A 24,382-nucleotide genomic window follows, 5' to 3' on the forward strand; every position below is an offset into this window, starting at 1 on the left:
TTCACTTAGCCCATAGAAAAATGTTGTAACCAACAATATCATGTAAAATAAATATATGTAATGAGTGGGGTGATTATGTGGATGGAAAAAATGCATGTTGGGAGAGTTAGCCCCACGTACCTGTGGATGTTCCCAGCTAAGACAGGATTACCTTCAGTGGGAGGATACCTGTGGGAAACCAAAAAAAGAACCGAACAAAGTTAAGGGTTTAGAGCATCCATTAGTGCTGGAAAACAATTTTATCTCTAAATGAACTCTATGATTTGTTTTATAATTATTTATACTTTCTAATAAATTCAATCAAATTTAGTCCAATAATATTTTTATCTTTAAATGAATCCCTTAACCTACTAAACATTTATATTCTAATTAATATATCAAAACATAGAATTAAATAAGAACCATTAAAGATGTGTATAAATTCTTTAACATAACAGAAAACTCATTAATAATATTTCAAATTACATTAGAATAGCAACCATTTAAACAGAAATATATTATAAAAGATATATCAAAGAAAATATAAAACAAAAAGCATGAAATTGTATATTTAAAACATTGTTCAACTTTATTTATCATGGCCTCAAAAAATTTCGTAAATATTCAATCAAATAGGTTTGGAGATGACATTAGACAAACCTGTTACTAATAGTAAATCTATTATATATGTACTCTTCAAAATCGAGATTAGGATCATTTGTTAAAATGGTAGGAGCCATGAAAAAGATTTCTTGATGAATCAAGAAAGATGAAAGGAAAGAATATTATTTATTGAATATTGAATAGAATGATAACAAAATTACATTGAATCATTTATATAAAGAATAGAAAAACTAATTATCCTAACTAAACTAATTAACCAACTAACCAATGCTCAACTATTTTAACATCATTTTATACTTTCTTGTGTCACTGTCTACGTGATCCTAAAAATGATCAAAATTACCATATACATCTCATTCATATTTATTGATCATGCATGTTATGCAATATGATGCATGCATATATTATATGTCCCAGTTGATCCAACTGCCACGTTCGAGTTGGACTATATATGATTGCATATTGAGGTTGAAGTAATCGAAATGATTATTTGATATCCTTCTTATCAAACTCTTTTTTTTTTTTTGGAAAATGTAATGCTCCAACCCAATAAGACCTGAAAATAAAATATTTTTTAAAGATTAACTTGTAAAAAATAATTTTTAAAAGTAGAATTATCAAGTGGAATTAGAAAACTTATATCTAAATATAGATTTTTGTAATAGTTAAAATTGTCGAACAAAAATAACTATTAGTCTTGCATGTGTATATATATAACATCATGCCTTCGAGGGATAATATAATCGTCAATTAAGCAATACAATTATCTTTGAGTTTCTTACGGAGTTGAGTTTTGAAAGAGAATGAAGAGAAAAAATTAAAATCCTTTATAAATGTATTTCACGATTTCAAAGTCTTTTCATTCTCTCCATTATTCTCTAAAAATCAAATAAAAAACAAACTCTTAGGCTTTTTTTGGTTTTGGATAGAAAATAAGAAGATAAAAGATAAAAATAAATGAAAGAGCGTGAGTAGAGAGAAATAAATGAGAAAATTGGTTGATTGTAAGAATTGTTTGGTAGGAAAGAAACATGAAAGAATTCGAATAAAGAAGTGTGTTTTTATTAAATAGACAATTTTAACCTTTATAAATAATAATAAACATATAATAAAGATAAATATATTATAATAAATGCAATTATTTTTTTCAAATCTAGCTTTTCTTATCACTTTAGAAAAAAACAAAAAGTTGGTGGGTCTCACCACTTTTATTTTCTTTCTCTTCATACTTTCTTCTTCCAACCGAGAGAAAAAAGTTCATGCCCCTTAAACTCTCTATTTCTGTTTTCTTTCTCCTCTACCAAATTATGTGAGGAAGGATCATTTATATACAACCCAAATGAAATGACTTTTATATATATAGAAAATAATGATTCTCATATAAAACTTTTCGGGGAGAACCAGTTAGCTCTGGGCTCGAGTGACATTTCACCTCTAACCACAACTTATCCGATGATTCTTCAACATCAGTCAGTTCGGACCTCCACTTAGTTTCACCCAAGCTTCATCCTGGTCATGGATAGATCACTCAGGTTCGGGTCCATAAGCAGTGATGATTGTCCTATGAAGACTCGCTTTCACTACGGCTCCAGTAGTTTCCCTTAACCAAGCCACTGCCTATGAGTCGTCGGCTCATTCTTCAACAGGCACGCGGTCAGAGCCCCGGGTTAGGCTCATCCCACTGCTTGGGAGCTTACGGTTTCATGTTTGTTGCGCTCTGATTTTCGGCTACACGACCTTATTAGAGTCGTCACTACATTTTTTTCCAATCAAAATGTAGAAAAATCTTTTGGCCCAATCGCATTGGGCCTTGGACTTTGATATCCTGATTCGGGAGTCGAATACACACTAGGAAAGGTATTAGCACCCTAGTTGTCTGTTTGAACGGTACCCTATTATGTTGCACAAATTATTAATTGTGTTATTATTATATTATTACCAAAAAAACTTTATTTTAATATTATGTATGGCAAGAGTGATCTTGGTCCTACGTATCCTCTTTATGGGAATCAAGATTATGTAGTTCTTTGGATAGAAAAAAGTTTGTTGGTTGGGTTAATTTTATTTATTAAAAATAGTAAAATTTGAATTATTTTTTTGAAAAAAAAAGATACGAGCGAAGCATAGCCCTTAGGTCCAATACCGCATCTCATATTAAAACTTGAGAAATTCTAATTTTTGTTTTTTTATTTAAAAAATAAATCCATTTAAGACGTGAAAATATAATTAATCCTATTAATTATAAGGAAGGAAGTGAAGTGTAGCCCTTACGTTCGACACTGCATCATAACTTAAAATCGTTGAGGTAAATATTATTTCATTTTTTATTGACTCATAGGTCTTTGTTTTTTAATATGTTTTAAATTGATATATAGTGAGAAACTAATTAATTATATATTTTGCTTCAAAACTAAATATTTATTAAAAAGAATGATGTAATGTGTATGCAAAGAGTGTATTGTTTATACATTTACCTTTTTGATGTAGTTATAATTATATGTCACAATTGTGATAATTATTATTACTAATGCAATTATTGATAAAAAAATAAAATAACTATACAAGAAAGTAATGAAAATGACATATATCTCATACTGATTCCAACAACAATGAAATGCTGCAACACGAAAAGTGGTGCAAAAAAGCTAACCAATGCAAACAGACATATATATGAAGCTTCTCTACAATGTATAGGTAGGGACTTTGTGTAGCACAGACTGAGAGACATCACTTTGACATATATGTGAAGCTTCTCTACAATATATACTAATGTTATTGTAATTTCTCTTGAGTTTCTTTGTACTTTTTCCTCATTTTTTGGGTGGTGTTCTTGTGTATGAGAGATCTTGAATTATTATGGATTTCTTGGGTTTTTGTTGGATGATTATGAATACTTTTGGATGTTGAGCATTTGAATGATTTTGTTGGTTATTGTGTATAGAAGATTTTGAGGTTGCTGTGGATGAGATATTTTGAAGTTGTTGTAGGTGAGAGATTTTATATCCATAATGAACATTACTTAAAATTAGTGAATCATAAATAATTTAATCAAAATATAAATCAAATCATTTAATTATCATAATCAAATGAAATTGCTTTAATATTTTGCTTATTACATCTATTAAATAGAAATTCAATCAAAAAACACAATCAAAAATAAAATATCAAAATTAATTGTGTATGACAATTATTTAGTTTTTAAATACGGAGCAAAATGCATTCAAAGATAATTATGCTTAATAATATCGATTTCTAAAGTGTAACTATCAATTGATTAATTGTGTGTAATGTCATTTTGTAAGAGCAGTAAAAACATAAAAAGTATAGGAAGGTACAATGGTAACAAACTGTAAACACCATATTACCTGGATGAACATTGCTTCCTTGTTTGCATCCAACTGGCTTCTTGTGCAATTTTTTGTCCTTTATTTTCGAGTTTTTATTGTCTTTTTTATATAAAAAATTGAAGGCGTCAATTTTGGTTTATCATGATTAAGCAATGATCGTTTATAACAAAATCGATAAAGAATTGGAAGAAAAAATGACAAGATATTACGCAAAAAAAAAATGAATTGGAAATGATTTAGTTTGGGAGAGAAATGTTTTACCTTAGAGTCGCCTTTCTACTTCTCGACATTCTTCTCACGTGCCATCTTCACTTAGAGAAATGGAGCAAATAACCAATGTGAAAGAAAAGTTAGAAAAGAAGAAATACCCTAACAAAAGTACAAAACGGCATGTCATTTTGTCTCTCCCTCATTCATCTAGATTTAAAATGCATATCAAGCTACTTTTTTTATACTGAAACATGTTATGTTATGACTATGTTACTAATGATAATGAAAGAGCGGGCCGATAGTGATTTAATGAAGTCCTTTATTTTTTACATTATTATTATTAATTGTTATTTAGTGAATTATTATGTACAAATAAATGATAAAGAAATATTTTGATCTTATGTGTGAGGTTGCACAATAAAAAATAGAAATTTTTTAGCAGGAAAATTTTGTAAGAGATGTTGACACGTGTCCCTAACTAATGTAGCAGGAGCTTATGTTGACATGTATCTCTAACTGATGTGGCAGAAACTTTTTTTATTATGTAGTAAATAGATAAATGTGCATTTTTGGAAAAGACAACCAGATTGCTTTGATATTTTTCCTCATACATTGATCAAATATTTATTAGTGATTTTATAATTTGTGGATTGTTAACATCTATTATGGGAATCCACACAATAAATATTTACAACTTAGGAAAGTGTTTGTTTCATTTAATAAAATTACATTATTGGAACCACATTCTCGTAAATGTTTTTGATTGATTTCTTTTAAGTAAAATATTGAGTTTGAGTCTTGTAGATTAAAAGAAATACTTGCAAGAAATATTAACCCTACATACCTATGAATATTCTTTCAACTCGAACATGATTGCCTCCAGTACGAAGTTACAGAAACAAAAAAAAAGAATTGTGGGTGCTCATATAATTAGCACATACATATTAAATGCTTTTTATTTTGTGTTTAATTTTAAAGATAATGTGTAGTTTCATGTCAGAATTTTCGAGATTTTTGGAGAATGATCATTGCACACGTGTCCCTTCTGATATGTTATAATTCTAACCTTAAAAACCAAACCATTGTTTCTTCCAGAACCTTCTTTTCTTTGTCATTTCCAACATCACAGTTTCACTGCACTTGCAACCATGGCAGATTCATCACCAATCACTGTACTTGTTACTGGAGCTGGTGGCCGTACAGGTTCTCTCTTTTTACCATTTTCTTTGATGGGTTCTTTTTGTTTCTTCTTTTCTCACTCGGAATAAATCACAATTTCGAATTCAAAGTTCTTACTTTTTAGGTTTATTGTATTTTAATAAGGATTATGATTTTGCTCAAATTGTATGATTTTTTTAAAATTAAGACACACCATGACAAAATTTGTGCAGTTACATAGGTAATTGTGAAAACCTGAGTATTTGTGCTTGATACTATACATAATCGGTCTTAAGCCCAAATAAAAGATGAAACTTGTGTTAATTAGTCGATAGTCAATGTAAAATTTTTGTCGAATATCTATGATACGAGACTATTGATACTTTCAATCGTCTATTCATACTCGTGTCGATCGATGATAATTTTGTAAAATAAAAATGTAAAACAATTATTGGTTAACAAGGAGTGTGGATGGCAATAGCATTAATCAATTTTTACCTGCTATTAGACGTTGGTTCAAGTGGTACATACTTGATTTTTCTTAACCAAGGTCTCGGGTTCGAGTATTCTGGATGGAAAAAATGTCTGCTGGGAGAGTTAGCCCCACGTACATGTGGATGTTCCCAGTTCGGACAGTATTGCTTCCAGTGCGAGGATACATGTGGTAAACATAAAAAAAAAATCAGCTTTTGGCTTGAAAATGCTGTTACAAAAGTATGATAAGAAACCTTATTTTGCTGAGGTTTTATTTACAACATGGAAGAGGGTTGCAATGATTTAAATAATAACATTTGAGTCTGCTTAAGGATAGAGTATTACATGTGTGAAAAGTGTCTACCAATGCAACTCAAAATTTTATCGAATAACTATAAGATCAGTGATCCTGAATGCTAGTGAATGTTGGGTAATGAAATGTCGTTATGAGCAGAAACTAAGTGTAGCAGATAGCAGCATTCTTAGGTGGAAGGGTAAGCATACAAAATGAGGAACAATGTAGAACCCATTGAAGAGAAGGTGAGGGAAACTGAATGCTTTGGTCATTAGGGAAGAAATGGTTTTTGATAGAGTACAATAAGAGTTGGTTTTTCTTTTGTAATGATTGAATGAGTTTGACGCAACGGTAAGGTTGTTGCTTAGTGACAATGAGGTCACGAGTTCAAATCCTGGAAACAACCTCTCTGCTGGCGAGGGTAAGATTGCAGACATCTAACCTTCCCAGACCCCAGTAAGTGGTAGCCTTGTCTATGGGCTGCCCTTAATAATTGAATGAGCTATATATTTGTGCTAGTCATCATATAAAACTAAATAAACTAAAATCAATTTTATGTAAACTAGCTAATCTGAAAGGTCAATTTTTGTAGAAATCCTGAACAATTTGTTTCTCTATTTTTACTCTCTCCAATTGAAGAGACTGTTATCCGCGATATCCGTATTTTTCATAGCTTCAAAGTAAGTCTATGTTAGCATACTTTTGTGAATTGGCCATATATTTGTTCTTGTTATCACAAGAAGCAGACAGACCTTGACCTATGATAGTGCAAAATGGCATGCAGTCATTGCTTTGATCAATCTGTTTTGTATTTGTTGGCTTCTTTGATCTTTGTGTTTTCGGAAAGTTGAAGCTAGCCATGGTCATGACTACAGTTTTCCCCTTTCTTCATTGGCAATTTAACAATCAATACGATAATAGACACTTTCCTTTTTTCACATCTGCAGGGAAACTAGTGTATAAAAAACTGAAAGAGAATCCAAACCAATATGTTGCCAGAGGTCTGGTTAGAACCGAAGAAAGCAAACAGAAAATTGGCGGCGCGGATGATGTTTTTGTCGGGGATATAAGAGATGCTGAAAGCATTGTTCCTGCAATTCAAGGTATAGATTCTCTCATAATTCTCACAAGCGCTGTGCCATTAATTAAGCCTGGGTTTGACCCAACAAAAGGAGGAAGACCTGAGTTCTATTTCGACGATGGTGCATATCCTGAGCAGGTGCTATTACAATTTTCCGATGTGTGCTTGAGTACATCTACATCTTTTTATAGTTATTTCTTTTACTAATTTTATAGTGCACTTTTTCGTATATTAGGTCGACTGGATTGGGCAGAAAAATCAAATAGATGCCGGTGAAAATACATTCATTTTTTTCCGTTTAATTTTCAATCATAGTACAAATTTGTTCATGCTTTTGATATCGAAATCGGGTTATCTCTATGAACAGCTAAGTCTGCAGGAGTGAAGCATATTGTGTTGGTTGGGTCTATGGGTGGAACAAATCCGAACCATCCTTTGAACAGCTTGGGTAATGGGAATATTTTGGTTAGTCATATTTTCTCCAATACTTTTGAACTACTTCTTTCATAGCATTATGGCATTGTTTTGTATAATAAAGCTTACGATTCATTTCAAAGCAGAATGCGAGAGTCGGTAAGAAGATAACATTTTTTCCTCCCTTTGTTCTTCCGGTTTCCCCTTTGATAGAACATTGTTTTCATTTTTATTGTGAGGATGCCTTATCATCTTCACTTGTATTTTTCTCTTCCGTTTTCGTATTGATCGCAGGTTTGGAAAAGAAAGGCCGAGCAGTATTTGGCTGATTCTGGTGTTCCATATACAATCATAAGGTACAGCTGATTTTTTGACAGACGCACCGCAAATTGCATGTTTTCAAGATACTTGTTGTCAATGCTTAGTATTAATATTGTTGGGGAGTGACATTCTTATGAATATATTAGAAAATTGTTTTCTGTACAATCTTTTCTCACCTTCTATGATGTATCAGGGCCGGTGGCTTGCTCGATAAAGATGGAGGTCTTCGGGAACTCCTTATAGGAAAGGATGATGATCTTCTCCAGACCGATACCAAAACCATACCTAGAGCTGATGTTGCAGAAGTCTCCATTCAGGTATATTCTTATGAAAGATGTTGTATGGTATGAATGATTTTTGCGTGAAATTTCGTCGATTAATATTATTTGTCGACGAAATTAGGCTATATTCTTCTTTAAGAGATTTTACAAGTAAAATTCTTAATCCTCCAACTTCATTCTCCCTCAAATCCTTTTACCTACTGAATTATTGAGTAATTCTGCTTTCTTTTTAAGGTAGTTGGAAGAAGTTTAGGACGATAGAACAAAATTCTTTGAGAAAATTGTTTCATACAATGTTACAAAGGCATCTCGATACACGAGACTTTCACCTAGTGAAGTCTGAGGATGATCAATGTACGCAACCTTAGTCCGCGAGTAGAGAAGTTGTTTTCAGGATTGAAACTCGTGATCTTTTTTGGTCACTAAGCAACAACACCCAAGTGTGCTGAGACTCCTTATGTAACTTTATCGTCACTAAGCAGCAACTTTATCGTTATGCCGAAACTCCTTATGTAACAACCGAAAAAAGCTCCCCCACACAAAGAAAAGAAAAAAAGGATCCTTGTTAAACTCTAAGGTTTTGTTATTAGATTTGGATGCTAATTATTCATTGAATTGGTTTGACAGGCACTAAACATTGAGGAGGCTAAATTGAAGGCCTTTGATTTGGCATCAAGAGCAGAGGGAGTAGGTGCACCAACAAAGGACTTCAAGTCTTTTTTTTCTCAGATCACTTCTCAATTTTGATGTTGAATGATGTTATAATGCTCTATCTTAGTTCGGGATTGAGTCCTAAAGTCATAAGTACTATGCTGTCTCAACCAACTTATTGTGTATTGACAATAAAATAAAATGGTAAACCACCAAAAATGTAGATTTCTTTGGTACAAGTATTGTGTATCTAATTGCATTTAATAATGCAGGTTCCACTAAATATATCATCTTTATGTGGGGATAACAAAAATATTCATTATTACTGGTTGATGTAAAAAATCTGTAATGGGGTTGGGACAAGTATTGTGTTACCTACCAAGGACATGGATATTCATAATTTCATCTTTAATATATAATCTATTTTACTTGTGAGAACAAGATCGGACCGGATGCTCTGACCAGACTTGAAAATTGTTTTAGTTTGTAGTTTTAACCAAATGAAGGTTGGATCGCTTTGAAGTGTGAAAATTCTGGTTTGACTGTATTAAACCTCGTTAAACTGGAATAACTCGAGAAGTAAAAAATGGAGAGATGTTACTTCAATATAATTATACATAATTATTAATTATATAAAATTTTACATATCAATTATATATGAAATCATTCAATCTGACTGAATGATTAAACCTAATATGAAACATCTTTTAATATGACATCTGATTTGGGTTTCACAAGCTATTTTATTAGTTTCATTATAAATTTTAGTAAATTTTAGTGATAGAACTATAATAACAAATTTATCATATACACATGTTATTAATCTTATAAATATAAATATGTTTCGATTATTATCAAATGTGCAAATATGTAACAAATTTTGTTTGACTCCAGTTTACTTAGCAACTTTTTTATTATTGTCTGTGGTTAACATAATAATCAATCAACCCCTTATATAATAATCATTATCCTACTAGAAATATACAAAACATATTGATGCTTTGTATGATTTTTAGAAATGGAGAAAATAAAAATCTTTTTCTAATGTTGGGCTCAATATGTTTATTTTATTATCTTTTGTTTGGTGATATCATTCCCTGGTTCTGTTTTTCATGATTACAAATTTTATGTACAAATTTTATATTTTTCTATTCTCATTGTTTGCATAAATATAATTGTTTGAGTTTTTCAACGTTGTTCTTTCAGCATTGCAATGAAAGAGAGTGTCATTCACTTTTTCACACAATGACTAAATGCTGCATGGCATGAGATTCTTAGGTAACACCACTGATACCTGGGTCCTCTGTCCCCAAATCTTATCCCGACTCAGTTAACTTTTAGCAAGTAATATAAAAAATATATTATTTTACTTATTTATTTATGTGTCAATTTTTAACTGGAGGGACAAGGATTTGGGATAGATGGTCTTGTTCAACACCATGACCTAGATCCTCTACCCCAAACCCTCTCACAGGTATCTTCGCACAGGTATGTTGGGCTAACTTTCTCAACGGACATTTTTTTCATTCACAAGACTCAAACCCAAAACTTTGCTTAAGGAGAATTGTACCATTTGAACAAAACGTAGCATTTTGCTTTTAAAATTTATTTATTTATTTATGTGTCACCACTAATATAGAGATTATAGAAAAATAGATTCTATAGAAAAAAGTAACTTAAGAATTGTTCCACTATTATTCTACCTCACATATATAGTGAATATATTTATAATAACTGTTAACAGCATTGCTGTTTTACAATATCATGGAATACTTTATGAAAATGCAGAGTCAAATAAAATGTGATTCACATGATTATTTTGGAAAGTGTTAAATGATAACTAAATGATGATTATACATGCCTACAATCTCAGCAACTTCTGTATATCCTATCGAGTCGGCGACGCGATGATCATATTAGTCGGCGACGCGATTTAGTACCTTAGATGCAAAGCTATGGTTTTGATGGAAGTTCTTTGTGAGTATAATTGACACCTTGATCACCATCTACCATGTGACCATCACCTCTCAGTATCCTACATTGTAATCAAGAAAATATAAGCATAGGTCTAGAAATGGCATAGCTTGAAAATAAGAGAATGTTTGGGATATGAAGAAGTGCAGTGATATCAAAGAAAATAGAAAGTGGTGCAAGAAGAATGGTGCATTGATGAAGTAAAAAGCCAAAACATAGCTAAGACTCATTGTTCGAAATGAAATTGCGGACACCATCACGTGATGTGGTCACTGCAACTGCATCACGTGATTTGGTAGCTGCAACTGCATCACACCACAATTATGGTGTGTTACTGGATTACAATGGTACGACCTATCGAGTCGCAACGCAACACCATCATACCATATCGGGCCACATCAGGCCCGCCGAATTCAAAAATATTGTTTTTATCACAAAACACATACCGCAACGGCCACAATGACCACAATTACAGTAATAACGAGCACAACCATAATTTAAAACACTACTAAGACGCCAAAAATCATCAATATTTGTGTATTTGTTCAATTGAAGTTCTATTTTCTTTAATGTCAACAGATTTTCATACCATCTGTTTGTCAACAACCCCTCAACTCCTACAGGACCTCGAGCATGAATCCGACTTGTACTTATTCCGACCTGATTAACAGTTAATAGAATCGAGAACAAATGAGAAAATAAAATAAATCAAGAACAAATGACAATAGGCTTTCTGCAAAATACGCTACCTCTGCACCAAGCCCAAAGCGTGCTCCATCGCAAAACCGTGTACTTGCATTGTGAAATACAGCAGCACTGTTTGCGCATCAAGCGAAAATGCATGTGTTCCATAATCAACAACAACATCGAGTGAGCAACAAGATTTATTCACATTAATATTATGAGCAGAATCACATTGAAGAGTGAAGGCTACTTAAATACCCTGCTATCTTATCATTCTACATTAGTATCTATTGGAAGCACATGATCAAATAAAGTTGCTGACAAAATAATAATAATAATAATAATAACCCGGGCATACCTGTCAACTCGGCGTAAGAAAGTTTCAGCAACTTCACTATCTTCTGTAACAATGCATTCAGTATGAGCACTGCAGAAACCACAAGGAAGTTGAGAGAATTTAGAAACAATAATGCTAATGATTTGGAGAATGAAAATGAGAATCATGCAAAGAGCATGCCTTCCATGTTGATTTATGTGATCAATGGCAGCAAATACATCCTCCACGATTTCGACAGTGCAAGCGAGTGAGCTATACTCATGGTGAAAAGAACTTAATTCCCGAATTTTTAGTAAGGCACTGGCTCTTGGACCACCAAACAGGTGAACACCTGAAAGCCATTGTATCTGGGTTTATACAAGTTTTGGCAGGTGTTCATCTTCATTATAAAAGAAAACGAGACTTAATTGGAATCACTCATTTTCATTATAAGCCACTATCAAGTAAGGTCGAACCTTCACGTTGGAGTTCGACGATAAGCTCATCAAGTCCACTGTTACTCGACAGATCCTTGTGTACAAGAAGTGTTTCCTAATAATATCGGGACGCAATATTGTAACGAGCACAGTTGATAGATTCCATGCATATCAGGCAGAACAAGTCAGCAAACTTCAAAAGGAAGGATGTAAAATGTAAATGCTAGTTACCATTGCATTGCAGGCTGCAGGATAATCAGTCTTTGAATCCCGAACAATCTGCTTTGCCATATCGACATTAGCAGCTTTGTCAACATACACATGACAAATTCCATCTGCATAACAACGATAACAAATTCAGCAAAATCGATAGTCTGTAACTACAAATACGAAGTTTATATGAGTATTACCAGCATGACCAAGAACGGGAATTTTTGTCGAATCCTTGATCTGAGAAACAAGCTCATTACTGCCTCTCGGGATCACAAGATCTATCACATCATCAAGCTGTGGAAAATTGTAAATAGGGAAGATCATCACAACCAAAACAACTATAAGGATTTTAACTTGTAATAATATTCACCTTGAGCAGATCTGGAATTTCTTCTCTTGAAGTCACAAGCCCGATAATTCTATCCCCGACAGTGTCTGGCATGACTGAAGTAATGACCTACAATAAAGAAGAAACATTTAAGACATTTATAACTAGAAGGATGTTAGAGATAAAACAAAAAAAAACAGCGAATTCCTGTTCGGATTAATCGTATAAAACAGCAGCCTTGAGTAAAATAAACTGATAAACCTTGTGCAAGACTGCATTTGATCGTCGTGCTTCCTTCCCACCTTTAAGCAGTAAACCATTCCCACTTCGAATTGCCAACGCAGCTATCTATTAGTCCATTTCAACAAACAAACTAAAGATCGATATTCAAAACAACTAAACCAATTCAAACAACATACTTGATCTTTAAAAGTAGAGTTAGAAGATTGCTTAAGAAAAAAGGACGTGCTGAGATTTGACAATAAAGTGAACAATGATCAACATGTTACAAGATGGATAATTCATAATTTGTAATCATGCCCATATCTTTGCCGTAATTAGAATTTTACTGAGAAGGACGGGAATCTTAAATTCACCTGAACAAGGGCATCAGGCCGAGACTCGAATATAACCAAGAGGACACCCAACGGACATGATATTTTCTCCAGGATGAGTTTATCAGCTAACTGGACACCGAAATGCAAACAAGTTTGAAGAGGAAAATGTGGATATTCCAATATCACACGTTACTTTTCAGTAAATTCATTTTGTTTTTTTAATAAAATAAATAAACTAATACAATGATGATTACTAATGATCTGTTTGCGAGTCGGTTTTTGGAGTGTAATGGAGGGAAGAGAAAGGTTTGGGAGCCATAAAAATACATTTTTGACACGACTCTGGAGCCTTCTCTTTCCCCTTCAAAACTCAACTCGCAAACGGATCCTAAGAGTGAGGGGATACGAGACCCTCCGAGTAAAAGAAAGGGGTTTAGACCTCAGTTCTCTTCAAAATCTGCCCAACTGGTTCTTCCATGTCTGCCAGCATGCGTACAGACTTCACAAGACAAGAAATCTGCCAAGCACAATAATCTCAATGTCAGGCAAAAACATGCTCACATAGAAAGCTTCAAATGAATAAGCTTTGGAAAGTGAGAAAACAGAGTTCAACACCGGAAAGCTCGGAAAATTATTCTACAACATTTAACTCCAGTATGCAAACAATTAAGTCTTGCCTTCTCAGGCTTCAGGGTTAATCGTGATATCAGCGATTTTCCATATCCTGCTGCCTCAGCATCGGCAACATCAGCCTCATTCTCAAGCCTTATTGTACTTATGTTTTTCTCCAATGCATCAGCCATTGCCAACAATGTTTTCTTCCTTTCGTCGGAACTTAGAACCTGAAACCAAAAACATCAATATAATACAAATGATACTTACTTCAGTTCATTGGGTTGGGAACAAAAAAAAGAAGAACGGCGCGGATGAAAGTAAGGCAGGCCTACAACATTTGTAAATATGTGACCGTGCTTACCTGAAGTTGTCTAGAACCATCACGCGCTGCAACTGCCATTTCTCGTGCGCTAACTTCCTTTATATTGATCCACAAATGTGCATCTTTATGAAAGATAGTACCTATTCTCTCCCCCTGAAGCACCCGTATGATGTTGTTCGTAGCATAGCCACTTGAAAGGAGGTTTGAAATACAATCCAAAGTCATTAATAATGCAAAACTTCAAAAGAGGCTGAAAACAATTCCTCTATGGTATATAATTGAAACGAAAAATAGTTATCTCGAGTACAAACACTTGCTGTATCATAAAAACACGGTGCAAAATGTAATCTACCTAGTTATAATCACCGGGATGCCAGCATAAGCTGCACAAACAGCAGCATTAACTTTTGCAGTCATACCCCCTCTTCCCAATCTAGATTTGTCTCCAAAAGTAATTTCTCCTTGATGTTTCTCTTTCATATACGTATGAATTAACTTCGAGTTCGGGTCACTTGGAGGGCCACTATAAAGGCCTTCAACATCACTCAGTAAAACAAGTAGGTCAGCCTTAAGTTCAAGAGCTAATAGACCAGCCAAACTGTCATTGTCCCAGAAAATACCAGAAGAGTCCTGCAGATAGAGATTACAATCGATGAATCGGACGTAATTACATAATACAAAGCCACGATGTCGCAGATATGTTTTGTTTTATTTTAGTTAGTAGAATATGTTTGTTTCATATTTGTCAGTGTGCATATCACAAATCCAATAAAATCAAAGGAGAATATGGTTTGTGTAAACTAAAGAAAGGTAGTTCTCAAAAGCAAAACTAAAAAATACAATTCAAATGAAAATGATCATACCTCATATGGAGCCTTCCTAGTACTAACAGCATCATTTTCATTGAAAATGGGAATAACCCTTAAACCTAACAAGGATGTCACTGTATCCGACAACTGTTTTCGAAAACCCGCATCCCGAAAAAATCCGTCATTCACAAGAAGCTGGGAAGAAGTGACATCAAGCTGCAACAGGAAAATCCTGTATCAGCATCAATATGGAGGAAACAATAAAGGCACTTGCTAATGTATAAATGAAAAACAAACGCATATTGAATTCGGAAGCAAACTTAGAGTCTATTTCCGAGTTGGTTTTCGGAAGATAATGGAGGAAAGATAGAGACTTGGGAGTCATGAAATACATATTTGAGATGGCTCTGAAGCCTTCCTTTTCCCTTCATTCTCTTCCAAAACTTAACTCGCAAACAGACTATTACGATTTATCCACCTGACTGAACATGGTATCATAGAGAGCCATGAGACTACTCTGTCCAACAGCTGCGCACGCTTTTCCATGAAACTCAGTTTGTGGCTTTTGAAGATCAGTAAAGCTGCATGACAAGTAAACACTTTCTTTCAGCCACATCATTCTTGTTCTCTGTATCTTTAACTATATACCTCAAATTAACAGAAAACTGGAATTTGTATGAACTCCTTCAATCCTATGCTAGTCTAAATCTTAAACAAAGATCGGAAGGGTAACATGCGGTAAGTTAGAGATTTAAATATAAAAACTTCGTGCATTAGACCGCTCTTTCGGTTTTTGGAGAAACGCCTTTAACTGAATCATAAATCAATTTTCTCGAATTATAAGTTGTTTCATCTCAATCCAAAAAGACACGTCACAGTCGGACATGAGTTACAACTGCCAACTTGGGACTGGACAAAGTGAGTCCATTCTGAACACTCTCGGGTCTTCACTCGACAATCCAGAAAAGCACGTCATTGACCGTACAAAAGCGACATTACAACACAGAGACCACTTCTGACATCCACCTGCTACGCCACCCTCACAGGACTGTCACGTCGTCTGAACAACACATACCTCTGCCATAGGTTGCATGCCACCTACACACTACACTTTTTGCCACACGATAGGATAGGCCTACAATAGAGCCACAGAGCCTACTACGAGCTATAAGTAAACTATTCACAGGTATGGACCTGCTAGAGCCATCCAATCCACGGAAAGCAACCTCCGCTTGCCTAGAGCAGGCCCAACAAGGTCATTTCATCAGCGAGGCCAACAACATCTATAAGGGAATATTCCACACATCTCCTCACTTTAAATAGGGGACTCCCCCATAAGGAAGTTACATTCTATCTCTTGAACTCTCTTACTCTAACTCTTGCACTCTGCATTCTCATATCTCTCTCAAATACTGAGTTGGTCATCGGAAAACCTTTTTAGGTACCTCTCTCGGCCATCTTAGAGAGATCCCAGGCGACACTAAGAAGATTCCTACCAACTACCATTTGTTCATACCCTACCTCTACAAGACTAAAGAACAGGATTAATAAAACTATGAACTAATCATTAGTTGGAAATTTGATTCATGACATTGGAGAAAAATCAGTTAGCATAGAAAAAGAGAAATTATAAGAACCTGCTATTGGCCAATCTTCTATATCTAAGCCTTTGCTTGCCAAGACCAACAGCACCTGAAGTGACCAATATAACTTCATACCCTTCACTATTTAGCTCTTTAAGCTGCAACAATTTCATTACAAACACAGATTCAAGTGACTCACTACAACATTACTTCCAAAAAAATTTGCATTTTTTAATTCCTCAACCATTTCCAGCAAAATCATATATATATATATTTTGGTTTCCCACATGTATCCTCGCACTTGAGGCAATCCTGTCCGAGCCGGGATCCACAGGTACGTGGGGCTAACTCTCCCAACGTGCGTTTTTTTCATCCACAAGACTCGAACCCGGATTCTTGTTTAAGGGAATCAAACATGTACCACTTGAACCAATGCTCGTTAGTATATATGTATATATGGAGTGACTCAAATGAGAACAGTTCTCATATAAAACCATGAGAACAATAAATAAGGCCTTATAATGATACATGGATGTTAGGATTAAAAGAAGTTAGTTATTGGTCATATGATTCCTTAAAAAAATCATGTGAATTTATCTTTTAATCTTAACTATTCAAATAAGTTTCAATTGTCCATATTAACTATTCTCATTTCTCACCATAACAACTCTTTTCACCTGGGTCATTTCTTCTATTATATAATGTAAGTATATAGAGAGTGACTCACGTGAAAACAATGTGTTATTGTGAGAAATGAAAACACTTAATATGGACTATTAAATCTTATTTATTGATCGGTTAAGATTAAAACACTTAATACATGCATATAACTTCGAGCGTGTATGGTTACTCTATTATATGAAATTATGAACCTGCTCACAGAGAGCTCCAAGTCTGCCGAGTGCTAATCTTCCATCACTTCTAGTAACAACAGCTGTTCCAACCTTCAAATTCAATAAAGCTCATTCAACAAATAAATTTGTTAATTTGTTAATTGCAAAATAAGTTATCTCGTTCATTTAGTATTTGATATGTGTCTTATTTGTTCTTTTATAATATATTTTAAAATGAAAATTTCTCAAATGAAGAGAAATATAACACATGTCAAACACTAAATAAATTTTAAGTTATAGTAAAATAATATACTTTATTAACTAATGAGACACTAGCATAAGACCACTACACTATCTTAGAGATGAAAGTAAAAATAGAACAATATTTTTAGTCATTATTGATTTTGTTTTTAATTTTAACTTTTAATGATGGAAATATCAATATCATTATATTTAAGTGTAAATTTGTCACATTATATTGTTTTTTCTCTCTCTTTTCTCTTGGGTACTAGAGATAATCTTCACCCACAATTGGTATGGAGTGTCACATGTTTGTGTTTTCCCAAATTACCTACAACAACTATTTATTAATTGGGATTGGCTAGATGGATCGAACAATATCGTTAACAAAACAAAAACCCAAAAAAATATATCACACAAACTAAAATCAAAATTCTTTATATTTTCAAAACAAAAACATATTTAAGGCTAAAAAAATAATCCCATAAAAAGTACTATAGTAAGGTAAAATTGCAATGGAAAGAAACAACATTTGAGAATCATCAAAACATGAATATAGAAGAGAAGAAAATGCATCATGTTAATAAAGAATATTTAAAAAAAAGAACAAAGATATTAAAATGATGGCATGTTTTTTTAATTGATACAAGAATTCTATATATAAAGGTAAAACTTGAAATAACTATTATCATGGTATAATTTTACTTTCCTATTTTGCCCTTAATACTTTTTAATTTCTACAAAAAACTATATAATCATATATAACTACCACTAGCATATTAACATTCTCTCTCACCTTAAGTTGAATATTATAATAAAATAAAAATTATAATTATAGTACACTCAATACAAAATACAATACAAAATAGATATTTCAAATCTCCAAAATAAAATATATAAAGCAAGGTATAACAAAGTTGTTTCTATCTCTCTCCTATGGGCCGACATGAAGTGTCTGTCACCACCGGTAAGAAAGAAAGCAAAAAATTAAAAGAGTGCAATTATGTTTATTAATGAAGAAGTAGCACCTTAACTATGAGACGCTTGACTTTAGTGACAAAAGCTCTAGAAGGATCAACATTGGTCCAATCCTTATTTTCAGAGGAATTAAGAGCATCAGTGTTAGAGTTACTCATCATGAAGTGGTTAACACCATTTTGCAAAGGTTCCATCACCTTATACTATGTTGATATGTGACAGAACAATAAATGAAATGAAACCACTTATACCAACTACCAAGGAGCTTTTATAGTCACATGGGTTTTGAGTAGAGATGGTAAAATAGACATTGCCCGTGAGTACGCCCGCATTTTTGCGAGCAGTGCATATAAATTTTGTTCATTTGCTTGTTTTGTTTGGCTCTTTTTGCCCGCTAAGTTTGCGGGCATTTCCGTTGGACATGCGGGCCGCCCCATAAATATAATTTAAGTAAAAAGTAAGAAAATTTTAAATTAGTTATGATGTAATGTGATTTTTATTCCCTAAAAAAATTGTAATTTAATGTGGTTTTTTAAACTTCATATAAAATATAAAAAATTTGTTAATTTTTTATCCTCAACTATTTAATTTAATTTCATTTCATTTCATTTATTATATATTTTTTTAAATTATTTAACAACGTTCGCGGGTCACCCGCAAGCCCGTTTTAAAACGGGCAGGACATTGAATTTTGTCCGTTAACTAATGCGGGCATGCCCGCACCCGCTTAAATTTTTGCGGGCATTTGCGGGCGCGGGCTAAACGGGCCGAGCGACCAGTTTTGCCATCTCTAGTTTTGAGCTTCTCTAATATTTATCAACATTTGCCATTTATTTATATTACTTTGTGTTGTGAATATAAAATTACATATTCTTATAAAATTACATTTTTTAATTAATCATATCAAGTAATATATGAAGGACACATTGTTGTGAAACAATAGATATATTGTACCCTTCAAAGTGTGGGCAGAGTGAAGAAATAAGTTTCCATAGCTAAATAGTTTTTAGCACCAAAATACCTAACTTTTTTTTCAATGTTATAAACAAAATTGACTTAAATAAATTGTTATTTCTGTTTAGATATTTTTTCCAAAAAAAAAATATGAACATTGCTCAAAGCTTCCCATTAAAAAAGACATGGTGCTTTCAGTATATTATTTAAAAAATATAAATTGAGCAAGTGAAAGTTATTTTTTAACTTTCTTCAGTATAACTTAACTGCATTTGTTAACATTCCCCAAATAAGAAAGATAGTTGTTTTTTCCTATCCAACCTATCTTTGTCCGTGATATTTATGTATCGTTAATATAAAGATTTGTACACAATTATTATATTATTTATCATTTATTTAGATTATTTTTTAAAGAGATAATAAATATTAAATATAAATTATGGATAATATAATAACACATTTGTTGTCGGTGCATTTATTTTCCTCATTTAGTAATAAAGTCATACATGGGTAATGTTCCATGTATCTTAATCCATAAATAAGCCAATGTTAACATATGCCCCTAAAATGTTAATTAATAATTTAAAATTGAAAACTTATATTCACAATGCTGAATTAAGTCAGTATTTTAAAATTATAAATAGTATTTTCCAATATAAGTTTTCTATATTTGATTCCATATGTACCTAAAGTAAATAAGGGGAATTGAAACCTCTCTTAAAGTCGGAGAGAATGTATAAATTGTTTAACAAATATGAAATTTCTCATTAATATCACTTAAATGATGATACAAATATTAAGATTTATAGTTTCTTAAGTCTTTTAATGTTAATAATATATATTTCATCTTATCAATGCTTAATAACATTGATCAATTTCACTCATATCCTTATGTTATTTACGCTATCCAAAATATTTCATAAATATTTTGTCTTTTGTTCCAAATGTCATAGATGCAAGTGAACAGGTATTTCACATTGACTAAAGTATTCCAAAAATAATCATAAAAAATCTTTAAAAACACTATTTTGATATACATTTCTTTTGTGATAACTTAATGGTAGCGACTCATATGAATAATGACTATTCGTCCATGAGGTCATGGGTTCGAGTCGCAGGAGGCTACCCTTTGTGGGGAATAAAATACTGCAGAGGTATTTAAGCTGGTGGGTGACATGCCTAGTGTATTCATGAGTCGAGGATGTCGCATGTCAGGACTAAGGTGTTACCGGTAACATGCTCGATATATTCATAAGCGCGAGAGGTCACATATCAGAACTAGAGTGTTACATTCAATTTTTCAAATTTTTATAGATGAAATTATTATGCACAAAAAATTCTAAAGGACCATAATGAATCCTTCCTATATATATATATATAAGAAATAATTTAAACCTGAAGATAAATTATTATTTATACAATCATAAAATCTCGATCCACATGGTAGATATCATGTAAACATTACGTAACGGCCAACATGTAATAAGTTTAAGACATTCAGAAAATGACACCAAACAAATTGCTGACACAAACCATAAAGATAACTTGTTTTTGAACCAAAACTATTTTCAACCACATTTGGAATTTGGTGAATCATAGCTACGAATGGCAATACTATTGGTCGAGGTTAAGTTTATGCTTACTCAACTTCGAACCTAAAATCTAAAACCTGAACTTGAATTAAGTGGGTGAAAATAATAATATCATTATCAAACCCGTCGGATTTTAGGTAACCCGTACCCAATAGGAACCCGTCTGAAACATGTATGTATATATATATATATATGTGTTCTATATTATATCAATATATATAGGTTTTGTATTTGTATTTATATGTAATATTGTAATGTTATAGATAATAATTGGGTATGTGGCGAGTTCGGGTAGAGCATCAACTATACCAAACCCGAGCCTGAACCTAAAGTTGAAATCAAAGTAGAGTATCATATCGAGTTTCCTCTCTAAGTTTGGGTTGGGTTCGATGAGTATTCACATGTTCGGTTTTAATTGTCATCTCCTATCATAGCAAAATATCACATTCGAGATCATCTGTTCCAGAAAAATCTTATATCAATATTTCATAGTCATTCAAACTTTATAAAATAATATATAAAAAAATTAAAAAAATGTAATTTTCTTTACTGTTAAGTGAAACTTTTTAATTAGTTAGGATAAAAAGTAAAAAAGAATAAGAATTTGTGATCTAGATGCTCAACTACTAAAATGTACATTGTTGATAATCATGATCCCTAATATTTATTAATTATAAAATATCATCTATAGATATTTTTGTCATTTTAAAAGAATATTCTATATTTCTAATGTAACATCTTTTTCACATTTTTTTAATATTAAAAGTTTTGATTATATCTATTATTTATTGTCTTCAGTAAATTGTATTATTAGTTGAGAAACAATATTAAGGGATGGTGACACTGTAATCTTATTTATAAAAAAAAGCATCAAGAAGTTAATATAGGATTAGAGACAGTAGTTTATAACTTTTAACTGTGTCTATTTTATAACTTTGTCTTTATAATTAGTTTACTTGATCTAATATATTTTAATTAGGTTATTTTACATATCATTTACAGTAAATAATAATAATAAATATATGATATAAAATACACTTAAAATTTAATAAGGAAAAACTTAAAATTTTACTATTTAACTTGGATAAACTTGGGTGTATTTATCTCTCCATTAATAAATAAGATCCTAACTCCATAGTATAGTATGATATGTTTGGTTTTTGAATTATTTTATTTTATTTCAACTTCTAATCTTGGCATGTAAAATGATTATTAATTTGATGCATATTACTGATAATTAATTAATTAATTTTTTAAATATGATAAATGGTTCATTAGGTTGTTGCTTTAAATGAATTTTTTAATAGTTTTCAGATTTTACAATACAATGATTGGTTAATTTCACCTCAACATTAGTAGCTAATATTTATTAGTAAATATATGAACTTATTTTATATGTGTTAGACTTTTTGGGAAATTGATTAGGAAAAAAACTTTACTTCAATAGAAACATCAAAAGACAAAAAATGTTTAAAGGAATAGACTTTGTAATATACATAAGGGAGAGAAACTTAATTTGGTTTCAACTTACTTAGCTAAGGTTATGATAGAATATGTGTGATGTGGTTTATTAAAATATGAATAAGATAATTGATTATTTAAATTTAATAATTGATATTATATTAATATTTTTAGAATGTTTTTATATTGTAAGCTAATGATACTTGATAGAGCGCAAATAACAATTTACCAAGAACGCTGTGAAATTATTCTACTCCTAAAAGAAATATAATCTGAGAACATAATAAAAGAGTAATTTCTTCATTTTTATTGATTTTCTTATGGATGAATAATAACATATTTAAAGATAATGAAGAAAATATAATATGATGGTGACCCTAAAAGTGTCATAATCTTACAACACTAGAATATTCTAGAAATATTAATGTAATATCAACTATTTAATTAAATCTAAATAATCAATTTACCATATCATATCTTATTTCTTTTCTAATGAATTTCATAACAATTATCATAATAATCATCCTATCAACTTATTTCTATCTTTTCTTTACTTCCTATCATTAATGATAATGAATATTTGAAGGAAGCTTTACAAAATATTGGGTCCATTTCTTTAAGCAATTTTTTTGGTGTGATCTTCTTTAAGCAAATTACTTGTGAGATCAATGTTATTATGTTAGTGGATTAGGTATTATGGACCCTAGATGATGAAAATGCCACTCTTTCAAAACAAGAGTTATATGCCCATACTCATACTTGTGTGATTAGGGATGGTAATTCAACACCTGCTTAATAGTTAACCTATGCTCATACTTGATATTAGGAGTGAAGTGGATCGACTTTACTCATTCATTCGTGTTGGCCCGATCATAATAATAAGGTGGTGAAGGGTGAAAAGTACTTATTCGTAATCATTTTCATACTTGTTATGAAATTTGAGACGAACATCAGATGAGATGAAGTCTCATATCATGTTTAAGTGTTGGTTGAATCTGAATTATATTATATATATATTTAGTAATTATATAAGAATACAATTATATATAAATGTGTAAATATTTATAATAAGTAATTATGTATATTATATTTGACTTCATCTCTCCATTTTTTGATTCGAATAAAACAAAACATTATGGTAGTGTTTTAATTTTTTATAAATAAAGTTAACCGAGCCTTCCATTTTGCTGCTTATTGAGTTATTTCAATTTAATCGAGTTTAACATAGTTGAATCAGAATTTTCACGATTCAAAGTGGTTCAACCTATTATTCAATTAAGATGAGAACCAATAATGAGTTGATATCTTATAGTGTAAGACCTCGATAAATCTCCGCATAAACTATCAAGGACCTTATTCATTTTGCGGTTATCATTCAACATAAACAAAATTAAGATTACAAACTAGGATCATTTAAAAGTCCCGATAATGATCGGACCAGTCTTATCTAATATTTTATAGTAGAATGATAGAACAATTCTTTCCTTACTAGATAAGATGAAAATATGTTATCTCCAAGTATGTCTGGAAGTCTATTCCTGACCAATGATAATAAAACAAAAATAGATAAAATCACGAGTATTTAATTTTGTTAACTGACGTGTCATCGGTTCGGGACAGACTTTGGAACAACGTATCCTTCTCGTAATAG

At 31.9% G+C, this 24,382-nt stretch overlaps 2 protein-coding genes across 2 annotated transcripts; one reads left to right on the forward strand and one right to left on the reverse strand.

Annotated features, from left to right (window-relative positions):
- On the forward strand, positions 5,218–9,071 carry LOC109351526 (uncharacterized protein At2g37660, chloroplastic-like). The gene is made up of 7 exons (XM_019592992.1): positions 5,218–5,363; positions 7,035–7,306; positions 7,404–7,440; positions 7,536–7,633; positions 7,877–7,938; positions 8,097–8,220; positions 8,812–9,071. The coding sequence occupies exons 1-7, from the start codon at positions 5,309–5,311 to the stop codon at positions 8,929–8,931; spliced, it is 768 nt and encodes a 255-aa protein (XP_019448537.1). The 5' UTR covers positions 5,218–5,308; the 3' UTR covers positions 8,932–9,071.
- LOC109351532 (delta-1-pyrroline-5-carboxylate synthase-like) lies at positions 10,507–18,918 on the reverse strand. Its single transcript, XM_019593004.1, has 20 exons — positions 18,775–18,918; positions 17,546–17,617; positions 16,728–16,831; positions 15,569–15,671; positions 15,145–15,306; positions 14,634–14,911; positions 14,321–14,471; positions 14,022–14,186; positions 13,784–13,861; positions 13,384–13,473; positions 13,049–13,135; positions 12,830–12,916; positions 12,657–12,753; positions 12,478–12,581; positions 12,286–12,361; positions 12,011–12,161; positions 11,852–11,920; positions 11,559–11,625; positions 11,399–11,469; positions 10,507–10,870 (listed from the first exon to the last, which is right to left on the reverse strand). Exons 1-20 carry the CDS (start codon positions 18,916–18,918, stop codon positions 10,789–10,791), a joined length of 2,238 nt encoding a protein of 745 aa, XP_019448549.1. The 3' UTR covers positions 10,507–10,788.

This window comes from Lupinus angustifolius, chromosome LG01, assembly GCF_001865875.1.
Source record: "Lupinus angustifolius cultivar Tanjil chromosome LG01, LupAngTanjil_v1.0, whole genome shotgun sequence".
NCBI lineage: Eukaryota > Viridiplantae > Streptophyta > Magnoliopsida > Fabales > Fabaceae > Lupinus > Lupinus angustifolius.

Coding starts and splice junctions, on each gene's coding strand:
- LOC109351526 (XM_019592992.1), top strand. CDS start 5,309: ATGGCAGATTCATCACCAATCACTGTACTTGTTACTGGAGCTGGTGGC. Junction 5,364..7,034: donor TGGAGCTGGTGGCCGTACAG/GTTCTCTCTTTT, acceptor TCACATCTGCAG/GGAAACTAGTGTATAAAAAA. Junction 7,939..8,096: donor GTTCCATATACAATCATAAG/GTACAGCTGATT, acceptor ATGATGTATCAG/GGCCGGTGGCTTGCTCGATA.
- LOC109351532 (XM_019593004.1), bottom strand. CDS start 18,918: ATGGAACCTTTGCAAAATGGTGTTAACCACTTCATGATGAGTAACTCT. Junction 15,307..15,568: donor ATGATACCATGTTCAGTCAG/GTGGATAAATCG, acceptor TTCCTGTTGCAG/CTTGATGTCACTTCTTCCCA. Junction 13,474..13,783: donor AGATTTTGAAGAGAACTGAG/GTCTAAACCCCT, acceptor TTCGGTGTCCAG/TTAGCTGATAAACTCATCCT.